The sequence below is a fragment of the Propithecus coquereli genome, unplaced genomic scaffold (genome assembly GCF_000956105.1).
Source record: "Propithecus coquereli isolate 6110/MARCELLA unplaced genomic scaffold, Pcoq_1.0 Scaffold11, whole genome shotgun sequence".
NCBI lineage: Eukaryota > Metazoa > Chordata > Mammalia > Primates > Indriidae > Propithecus > Propithecus coquereli.
Genome location: NW_012134969.1, coordinates 8,917,422 through 8,929,171, shown reverse-complemented (window position 1 = coordinate 8,929,171; position 11,750 = coordinate 8,917,422). Strand labels below are relative to the sequence as shown.

The window sequence follows — 11,750 nt, the reverse complement described above, 5'->3', positions numbered from 1 at the left end:
GCTACTCGGGAGGCTGAGGCAGAAGGATCACTTGAGCCCAGGAGTTTGAGGTTGCTGTGAGCTAGGCTGACGCCACGGCACTCACTCTAGACCGGGCAAAAGAGTGAGACTCTGTCTCAAAAAAACAAAAACAAACAAACAAAAAAATGAAAACATCCCATTCATAAATCAGCGATTTTTGTTGATGCCTGCTCTATATGAAACCCTCAGTGGAGAAAATAGCAAAGAACTAGAAGACAAGATCTCATTTGAAGGACTAACATTTTAGTCATAGGGCAGTAGAAGACTCAGGAAAGGGTGGTGAGGTCAGTAGTTCTAATTCAATGAAAGACAAATTTTGTTTTTTCGTATAAAAAATAAGGTTCTTTATAAATATGAGAAAATAATTATCTACAACTTTTTGCTTGATTTTAACCTAAGCTAATAGCATTCCTAACCATTATATTCTGTTTTAGGTATCCTGAAGCAGTTTATGTTGTTTATACCGGTGACGTAAACTTCAGTGGTCAACAGATACTAGAAGGCGCTTTCAGAAGATTTAACATCAGATTAACTCGCCCAGTGCAGTTTGTTTTCTTGAGGAAACGCTACCTTGTGGAAGATTCACTCTATCCTCACTTCACACTGCTGGGCCAAAGTCTAGGGTCCATTTTTCTCGGCTGGGAAGCTCTGATGCAGTGTGTTCCTGACGTTTACATCGATTCAATGGGATACGCTTTCACACTTCCTCTGTTTAAGTATATAGGGGCTTGCCGAGTTGGAAGCTATGTTCATTATCCCACTATCAGCACTGACATGCTCTCTGTAGTGAAGAATCAAAATGCTGGATTTAATAATGCAGCCTTCATTACCAGGAATCCATTTCTCAGCAAAGTAAAGCTCATCTACTACTATTTATTTGCTTTTGCTTATGGACTTGTTGGTTCTTGCAGTGACATAGTCATGGTCAATTCTTCTTGGACACTGAAGCATATTCTGTCACTGTGGAAGGTTGGGAATTGCACTAACATTGTTTATCCACCTTGTGACGTGCGGACATTTCTGGACATTCCCATACATGAGAAGAAGGTGACCTCGGGACATTTACTGGTTTCTGTTGGCCAATTTAGGCCTGAAAAGAATCATCCTTTGCAGATCAGAGCCTTTGCTAAATTGCTGAATAAGGTGGCTGAGTCATCTCCTTCTCTTAAACTTGTCCTCATTGGAGGCTGTCGTAACAAAGAAGATGAACTTAGGGTAAACCAACTGAGAAGGCTGTCTGAGGACTTAGGAGTTCAAGAAGATGTGGAATTTAAAATAAACATTCCATTTAATGAATTAAAGAATTACTTGTCTGAAGCTACAATTGGTCTGCATACCATGTGGAATGAGCATTTTGGGATTGGTGAGTTTGGTCTTTAAACAACTTCTTTGATGCCACCAGATGTACATTTTAGGTTCTTTTGATAAACTAATACTCTGGAAGTCTGCCTCAAGTCCTGATTCTCTTCCCTTGATCCACCAAGTATGTTTTCCTCATTTGAGACCCTGTAAGACAGTAGTTAATAACAGCCGATATTTATTGACCACTTACTGTGTGCAGGTCACTGTGTTGAGGTTTTTCAAGTATTATCTAATCCTTTCTAAAATCCTATTTAATAGGTATTATTATTATTATTCCCATTTTTATAGATAAGGAAACTCAGGCATAGAAAGCTTTTTGCACAGGATCAGTCACTTAGTAAGTAAGTGGTAGAGCCCAGATTCTAACTTAGATACCCCTGCTCTTAGCTGCCACATTTTCTCTCTCCATCTAACCCCATCTATGTACTAGTACAGAGTCCTACAGATGTACCCTAATCCTACTGATTGGCCAAATCAGAATCACTGGTCAGGACCCAGGTAGATGTAGTTTGATAAAGCTGCTCAGGTGATTTCTGTTGTGCATTAGAAGTTGAGAACCGCTGTCTCCAGATGGGCTTCCCACAGTAATTCTTTTGGTCATTTATTGATTCTCTGCTCCTTATTGGATCAGCCCCCTCTCTTTGTGCCAAATCCCGTAAGTGTTCAACTTTAATCTCCTTGCCCATTAACCTTTCTTGTTTATTCTACCACAAACTGCTATCTCTGTTCTGACCTCCTGTTGAGCACACATTTTGTTATAAAATTAAGTGCTGCTTTGTGTCTAATTTGGGTCAGCATATATTTCTCAAAGGCTTACTTTGTGCCTCACACTGCCAGCTGTTAGGGGAAAATAGGAAAACATAAAGTGAAGTTGCCTATACTACAATTTCTCTTACACTTTTTTTTTTTTTAAGAGACAGGGTCTTGCTCTATCACCTAGGCTGAGTGCAGTGGTGCAATCCTAGCTCACTGTGATCTCAAACTCCAGGGCTTAAGCGATCCTCCAGCCTCAGCCTCCTGAGTAGCCAGAACTACAGGTGCATGCCATCTCGCCCGGCTAATTTTTTTTTTTCATTTTTTGTAGAGATGGGGTCTCACTGTGTTGCCCAGGCTGGGCTTTAAACTCCTGGCCTCAAGTGATTCTCCTGCTTTGGCCTCCCAAAGTACTGGGGTGATAGGTGTGAGCCACTGCCCCTGGCTCTCATATTTTTTTAGCCCTAATTAATGGCAGAATGCTTGGCCCAGACATTCAGCAGGAACTTGTTGATCCAACCTTCTGCGTGGGTTCTGACCTCCTGTGCTTCCTTCCACAAATACTTACTGAGCATTCAGTCTATGCCAGGCACTCAAGTAGGTGCTGGGGATGTGACCCAGAAGGGAGCTGTTCTGCCTGTCAGAGGCTTCCCGCCCTTGGGGAAGGCTACACGTGCTATGCAGCGTGCCAGGTGCTGTGCTAGGACAGTGCAGGTGATGTGAAAGCACCGAAGAGAAACACCTTCCATGGACTCACAGGGGCAGGGAACTGTTGCTCAGCGAAGTGATGTGACACTGAAGCTAGGACTCAAACAATAATTAGAAGTTAGCTGGGCAAGAGGGTAGAGTTTCCAGCAGAGGCAACAGCACTGTGGCAGGAGTGAGCACAGGGGCATCAGCAGGCACAGTCAGGGCACTAAGTGCAACGCGGCCAGAGCCTGAAGGGGAGACGGCAGGACTACGGAGAAGCGATCTGGGCCAGGTTAGGCCAGTGGGAAAGGATGGAAGGACGTTAAGTATTGCATTTAAAAGCTGTTTCTGGCTGGCCGCAGTGGCTCACACCTGTAATCCCAGCACTCTGGGAGTCCGAGGTGGGAGGATCACTTGAGCTCGGGAGTTAGAGACCAGCCTGAGCAAGAGCAAGAGCCCATCTCTACAAAAAATAGAAAAATTAGCCAGGTGTGGTAGTGCATACCTGTAGTTTGAGGCTGCAGTGAGCTACGCTGACACCATTGCACTTTAGCCAGAGTGACAGAGCAAGACTCTGTCTCAAAAGATAAAAAAATTTAAAAAAAAAATGAAAGCTATTTCCTAAAGTCCACTCTGGCTACAGCATGGGGAGTGGATTGGTGAGGACAGCGAGAGCAAGACTGGGAAGGCAGGAAGAGGAGTGGGACTGCTGCAGCAACCCAGCGGGGAGGTGCTGGCCGACTGATCTTGGCAGGCGAACACGACTGAGAGAGATTCCAAGATAGTCTTAAACGGGACTTGGTGGTTAACCGGATGTGTTAAATGAGGGAGGAAGAGGAGGCCTGGATAACCTCCTAGGGTTTTGGGGCAATGCAGCTGTGTGAATGGTGTTGACCAGCCCCCAGAGAGGGAACACAAGCAGAGGCAGTGGGTGAGCCAGGTTTCGAACCTGTAGCATTTGGATTGTCTGTGGGGCCTGTGAGTGCGTGTGTCCAGGAGGTAGTTGTATAGAGGATTCTGAAGTGGTGGAGAGGGATCTGATCTGGTAATACAGATCGAGGCGGTGGCCTTGTGCAGGCAGTTACTGAAGCCCCCGTGGGTATGGATAAGATTGTCTGGGGGATGTGTGCAGAGCGGGAAGAGGTTCTTAGTACAAAATGCAGGGAACAGGAACAGTTGAGAAGTGAGCAGGAGAACAAACAGAGGAAGGGGGAAAGCTAGCCAGGCATCATGTCCTGGAAACCAAGGAAGAGAGTGCTTTGGGAAGAAAGGAAAGGGCACAGATTCCAGTGCCACCCAGATATTGGGAGAGGTAAGGCAGTCATTGGTGACCTGGGCAAGAACAGTCTCAAGGGAGAAGTGGAAGCAAAGGTCAGACTGTGAGAAAAAAGGCAAAAGTTGAGCGTTAAGGGGCAAGCAAGTGGAGTTGGTGAGTGCAAACCACACTTTGAGGAAGTTTGTGAAAAGAGGAGTGGGGGGAGGGAGAGACAATGGCTGGGGAGGCAGCTGTAGCACCTGAGGAGGGGGGTGGCGCGCTAGTGCTTCAGTGCTGATGGACCCACCGGTAGAGAGGAGGGTAAAGTTGGTTAGACAGTCTCTGAGAAAGGACCAGGGATTGCTCTGCATCCACAAGCAGAATACAGTCTGAGCTGCTCAGTTTTGTTCTGCAGGGATTTTGCCACTGTTAAATATACAGTTGGAATAATTTAACTTCTCTCCTAGGCGTCTAGGATGATATCAGCTCTGTACCATCCTTCAGAAAATTGGGAAAGCAGTCACTTAAATCGTTCTCTGAAGGGCTTACTTCTCCTTGGACTATGGCTAAGAAAGGCTGGCCAGAGGAATTTATACCCTCACCTGTGTCATTTGGCAGAAACTAACCACAACTTCCATTCAGTTCAACACTACTATTGGGCATGCAGTGGTCTCAAATGTGCCAGAAATCCAGGCAGTAACATGAGCACCAGCAGTAGTATGCTTCACTAAGGTGCTTTACGTATTTTCTTTTTTTTGCTAATAATGTAATTTGAACTCTTAAAATTTTGCTTCTGTTACCTTTTTAGTCCATTTATCTTTCTAATACCTGCTAATATTCTGCCACCTTGCTAACTTTCTCTAGTCTTCTACTTTGTTTAATTATCTGTGATAGATCTATTTGTTGTAGGCTATTCTTCCACCTACTTGTCTGTTTTAATTAAGAATGAAGCAGCAGTATTGTGAAGACTTGAAAACTAAAAAAAATTTTTTTATTTTGCACCATAGAAGTTAAATGAACAAATTTATAGACATACAGACATTGAATTAAATTTTTTATGAATCCCTTAAAATTTGAAGGTTTCTGCTCACCCTTGTTCTTGTGAACACACTCAAAAATTAAGACTACATGATTTTTTTCCTTTCTCAGGAGTTGTGGAGTGTATGGCAGCTGGCACAGTCATCCTGGCACACAATTCAGGGGGCCCGAAGCTTGACATTGTTGTTCCTCACGAAGGAGACATAACTGGATTTCTGGCTGAGACCGAAGATGGCTATGCTGAGACTATGGCTCATATTCTGTCTATGTCTGCAGAAAAGAGACTCCAAATCAGAAAAAATGCTCGTGCATCTGTAAGCAGATTCTCCGATCAGGAGTTTGAAGTGACATTCCTATCGTCTGTGGAAAAGTTATTTAAATAATGCCATATACGTACAAATTAAAGATAATTTTATATAAAATGGTTAAACACCTTCATATGTAAATATTTTTCTAGACTCATTCCCTATTGTAATAAAGTCAGCCTATGCAATATTCTTAGCATTATGTATATAGGCAAGATATTTATTTCAATGAAAAAAGGCAAAATTACCTAAATGGAAAAGGTAATCTTACGTAGCTTAAATGTAAAAATTTTAGATTAGTATTTGGTCTTAAATTCTGAAAAATACAGATCTGAAAGAAAAAAACTAATGAAAATTGCTATAATCCATATTTTTTAAATCCCATTTTTCAAATCACTTTAGGAAACAGGAAAGAAAATTTCCTTTTAGGAAAAAAAGGAAATTTTCTATCAATATCTATTTGTGCTTAAAAAAAAAAAGAAAGGAAATGTTGAAAAGAAAATGGATGACTGATAACTGGCATTTTAGAATTGTTCTGACATTTTTGGAACACAGAAAAATTCTGGTACATTTAAATTCTAAACAATATTGTGGGTGATAAGTTTTAATATACCTATGATTTTCTTGAAAGAAACTATAAACAGGCTTATTTAATCATGTTCCCAAAGCGTATAGTCAAGAGCTAAGACTGATGTTTTATCAGTGTGTGTAAGTATGTAGAGGCCAAAGTACTGCCAGCAATCCTTTCCATAGCTGGGAATTTGTGAAAATTGTTTTTTGTTCAGGACCATCAGCCCATTTGTATGGATCTCTCATTATCCTTTAACAGCTCCACATCTCAGAGGCTGGAAGTCAGCTTTAAAGTCATTCAAGAGAACCTCAAGTCATTTTTCCGACAGAGAGCCATCTGCAAAATGCATTTTGAAAAGAGCACTAGACGAGCAGTTAGCATTCCTGAGCCTACCTTTAGCTTCATCTTTTACAAACTTCTGACCTTTTGACACCAATGCTGCTCCTTAATCTTTCTGAGTTCAGAGTCTTCATCTATAATCTGGAGATGTTAATATTAAATACCTATCCTCACTACCTTTTACAGTTGTGATACTGAGGTGAAAAGTGTGTGAAACTACTTTGAAAATTATAAAAGTTACTTTAATTAAAGATAACAATATATAGTAAACGTTTTATGTAATCCTCTCTTTATCAATGCATCATTACAACTTTATGTAGATTGTTGGTTACTAAGCCAATAGTTAGGAATTGGTATAAATTTAATGATTTCTATCCTGAATAACTAACATGGAAAAGTGAGTATGTGTGTGTGTGCAGATAATGGCTGTAAAGACCTACAACTTGTGCATTTTCTGCATGTGTAGCATTTCCTTCTAGTTCAGGGAATTGAAACCCTGCAGTGTGATTCGTCTTTGTGTTAGGGGTGTGGGAAAGAGGTATATTACTCCTTTGCAGTCTCCTCTCAACCATTCAACAGTCGGGCCAGCTTCATTATCTACTCCCAGTTATGTTGTTGGTTCATCTGCAGGCCATCTCTTCTGTCATCAGATCAAAAAGCAAAACAGTCAGTTGCAGGATGTTCTGACACACCAGCATAGCTTTGTGTTCGAGATGACTCCATTTAGAAAAGAAAGACTGGTAGAAACTGGAATGAAGGGAACCCTACAAATTCTCTAGTCCAGTTTTCTCTTATTTTCAACTTCACAGACAAGAACAACTGAAAGAATGTAGTAGACTCCTTCAGTGTCACAAAGCTGTTTGATGAAGGAATCAGGATTATAACCTGGATATACTGACTCCCAGCCCAGTGCTTTTTCTCATTTTATACCTAGTCTGTAAAGTAAGATTCATACTGTTGCCCACTCAACCTCCTAATCTATGCAAATTATGGGACCAAAGCTAAACTGACATGGACAGAGCAAAAGTAGAGGATGTAGTGAAGGAAGAAAGTATTCTGGAATTCCTCCTGCCTCAGCCACCCGAGTAGCTGGGACTACAGGTGCTCGCCACCATGCCCGGCTAATTTTTTCTATTTTTAGTAGAGACAGGGTCTCACTCTTGCTCAGGCTGGTCTTGAACTCCTGAGCTCAAGCAATCCTCCCACCTCGGCCTCCCTGAGTGCTAGGATTACAGGCGTGAGCTACCGTGTCCAGCCTAGGAATTCCATAAAACTTTTTTAAGCTTTTTCCAAATGATTTTCATATCACAAACATATCACTGAAAAATACAATGTGCATATACGTTCACTTTCCATGTTCCTAATATGGTGTTACATGCATTTTTGTTTATTCTGGAAGACTGATAAAACTGGAAAATGTCAAAGCAGGATGTCAGCTAGAGTCTGGAGATCTTCTGGAGGGCTGTTCTACTAAGATGTCACTGTTTTCAGAAGTTGTGCAAAACAGAACCCTGCAGGGTGCCTGTTAGTGAGAGAACTCATAGGATTGATCTTTAACTATTACAGGGGAAACTGTGGGATTAGGTATTTTCCTGTTATTTTTGCAAGGCTGCGCCTTTCAGCTGGGACTGCAGGTGCCATGCCCAGGTAACTGTTCTTTTTTCTTTTCTTCCTTTTTTACAGATGGGGTCTCGATCTTGCTTAGACTGGTCTCAAACTCCTGAGCTCAAGTGATGCTCCTGTCTCTGGCTGCCAGAGTGCTAGGATTACAGGTGTGAGCCACTGTGCTTGGCTACATTCCCCACATTTAATAAAAATTATACCAACTGTAGGCCGGGCGCGGTGACTCACGCCTGTAATCCTAGCACTCTGGGAGGCCGAGGCGGGTGGATCACTCAAGGTCAGGAGTTCGAGACCAGCCTGAGCAAGAGCGAGACCCCGTCTCTACTAAAAATAGAAGGAAATTATTTGGACAACTAAAAATCTACATAGAAAAAATTAGCCGGGCATGGTGGCGCATGTCTGTAGTCCCAGCTACTCGGGAGGCTGAGGCAGGAGGATTGCTCAAGCCCAGGAGTTTGAGGTTGCTGTGAGCTAGGCTGACGCCACGGCACTCTACTCCAGGCAACAGAGTGAGACTCTGTCTCAAAAAAAAAAAAAAAAAAATTATACCAACTGTAAATACTAAGCAGAACCTAGAAATAATCTGACCAACCCCTCCTCATCTTTGTTTTCTTAGCTTAACAATGTATCAATATGCCATTTCAGTTTTTGTTTTATCATAGAGCAGATATTTCAGGCAGAATTCTACTACCTTGAAATATAACCACCTTTTGCTTCCCAGCAGCAGACACACTCCCTAGTATTTGAGGAAACATCTGTTAAGCTCCAGGCACATGTTCAACATTGGGATTATGATCAGCACAAAAAAAAGTTTAAGTCCAGTTTCCTACCTCACAGAGTTTACAGTCTTAACAAGAAAATGTATAAGCATTTATTAATTCAAGAAATTATTTCTGGCACTATGCTAATAACTATATCTAAAAAGACCATGATAAGACATAAAAACCAAATATATTCCATGCCCTCAAGAAGTTTACAACCTACACTTGAAACTATTAGAAAATAGTTCAATAAAATGTAATAAAATGGTTATTTAGTGCATAATTAACATGTCATGCATTGTTCCTCACTTTGCTCAGTTGCCTTACATGAGTGTCAACATCAGCTTCAGAAAAATGTATTCAATGTAACTTAAGAAATTTCAAAATCACAGTTTTATAAAATGGCAGATTCATTATTTTGAATGAATGAATCTGTGTATTAGTTTTCCATTACCATCCTAACAAATTATCACAGACTTAGTTAAAACAACACAAATTTATTATCTCACAGTTTTGCAGGTCAGAAGTCTGAAATGGATCTCACTAGGCTAAAGTCAAGGTGTCAGCAGAGCTGTGTTCCTTCTGGAGGCTTTAGAGAAGAATCTCTTTGCCTTTCCCAGATTCTATAAGCTGCCTGCATTCCTTAGCTCGTGGCCTCATCCTCCATCTTCAAAGCCAGCAACGTCAGCCTCAGTCCTTTTCACACTGCCTTCTCCCTGGTTTTCTCTTTTGCCTTTCTCTTCCATTTTTAAGGACCCTCCCTATATTAAAGTTAACTAATTAGCAAACTTAATTCCATCTGCAACCTTAATTCCTCTTTGCCACGTAACAACATATTCACAAATTCTGGGGAGTAGGATGTGATGTGTTTTGGAGGCAGGTGTTTGAGCCACATTATTCTGCCTACCACATATATTATCTAAAAGATTTCTTAACAAAAGTTTTAAAGTAAAAATAATAATTTCTAAATTTAAAAGTTGGTTCTGTTGTCTAAATTGAAAGAAAAATTAATAAATCCTTGGGATTACTAGAAAACCTTTACAATAAAAGAACATTTGTGACTGTAATGGATACTAACTTATTTAAGAAAAAGTACAATAATCACACTTGTATATTTTAAGTGGTTGTTGATGTTCCTTGGTCTTCATCAACAATACAAATTTGGTCATTAGATGGAGTCAAATTATCCTCCAAACCTTCATTTATTTCTTCAAATTTCAGCATGCTTCTCCCCTCTCTCTCCTGACTCTTCAGAGTCCTTAGAGGAACCGGAGCCCTCTTCTCTTTTTTCTTCCCCTTTGGAAGTAGCAAGTTTTTCTAGGGATTCTACTACTTCATCTCTCAATTCATCTTCAGATTCTTCAAAATTTCTGAAATAAACAGTAAAAATTAACATTGTGATGTGCGAGAGCACTGAAGAATACGCATGAAAACTAGTTTCCTTTTTCACTCCCCATCCCCACTTGAGCAATATGAAAGTTGCATTTTCACTCAGGAAATAAATTATTTATTATATCAGCCTGGTTTTTCCAAGGGTGATAAACAACCAAGGTTGAGAGGATTAGTCTTCTATTTAGTTGCATTTGTGTTAAACACATTTCAGTATACTCACTAATATCCATCTTATGTTTAACATCACTCTTATGTTGAAGAGGATAGGAAGAAAGAAGAAAAAGGAAAACAGTTGCCATATATTGGGCCCTTACTACACGCCAGTCACTGTCCTAGGGCACTTACACATACTATATTTCATCTACTACTAACAGCACTTTGAGGTAGACATTATCATCATCAAATTACAGATACCAAAACTCAAAGAGGTGAAAAAATGTGTCCAAGTTTTTATAGCTACTAATTAGTAGAACCAAGAATTGAAATGTGTCTAAGACTACAACATTAGTATTTTTAGAAGGGAAGAGGGCAGGAGACCAAGAAAACAATCCCAAAGATCACTAATATTTACGTAGCAGGTGAAGGAGACTGAGACAGAGCTGATAAGAGCCAAGAAAATGTGTGTCATGGGAGCCGAGGGGAGCAGTCAAATAAGATGAGGACTAAGTGATGATCTTACTTGGCAATTTTCAAAATAACAGTCCATTGATAGACTATTTCAGAGGAATTCTATGCAGCACGAACCAATGTACAGTGGGTTGAGAAAGAAACGGAAGGTAAAAAAGTGCCAATGAGCTTAAACTCCTCCTTCCGGGAGCCTGGCTCTGAAAGGGTTGGTGTTATCTAGAGAACCTGGGGGCAATGGTGTTTTGGCTTCATAAGATGGGAGAGATTTGGGCATGTTTATATGCTGAGGGGAAGGAGGTAATAGACACTGAAAATACAGAAGATGCCAGGCATGGTGGCATGCACCTCTGGTCCCAGCTACTCAGGAGGCTGAGGCAGGAGGATCACTTGAGCCCAGGAGTTGGAGGTTGCTGTGAGCTAGTCTAATGCCACGGCACTCTAGCCAGGTCAATAGAGTGAGACTCTGTCTCAAAAAAACCAAAACAAACAAATAAAAAACATCTGGTTCTGTGTGATTGGTACACAAATTTAAAAAAAAAAAATCTGGAATGGAACAAAGAGAATAAAAAATATGAAAGCACAATTAGGTATTATTGAGCACTGATTGAGAAGCTCCAAATTACATCTAATTAGAGGACTAAAATGGAGTAAATAAGAACAGCAAATACAAAAATTTTCCAGAACTAAAGAAAGTCATGGGTTCTTAAAAGAAAGTGAAGCAAGCAGGATAAAAGACATTTCCAGACCTAGACATACTATCATAAAACATAAGAACACAAAGATAAAAAGGAAATTATAAAAGTATCAGGGGCTGGGCACGGTGGCTCATGCCTGTAATCCTAGCACTCTCGGAGGCCGAGGCGGGCAGATTGTTTGAGCTCAGGAGTTGGAGACCAGCCTGAGCAAGAGCGAGACCCAGTCTCTACCAAAAATAGAAAGAAATTAATTGGACAGCTAAAAATATATAGAAAAAAAATTAGCCGGGCATGGTGGCGCATGCCTGTAGTCCCAGC

The 11,750-nt window shown here is 40.8% G+C and overlaps 1 protein-coding gene across 1 annotated transcript in view; it reads left to right on the top strand.

Annotated features, from left to right (window-relative positions):
* The window catches only part of ALG11 (ALG11, alpha-1,2-mannosyltransferase), a 14,022-nt gene extending 8,434 nt beyond the window's left edge, over window positions 1-5,588 (top strand). The window contains exons 3-4 of the mRNA XM_012648624.1: window positions 456-1,384; window positions 5,231-5,588. Of these exons, the coding sequence (XP_012504078.1) occupies window positions 456-1,384; window positions 5,231-5,502 (1,201 nt within the window). The 3' untranslated portion in view covers window positions 5,503-5,588. The remainder of the gene's footprint in view (window positions 1-455; window positions 1,385-5,230) is intronic.
* Window positions 5,589-11,750: the final 6,162 nt, after the last annotated feature.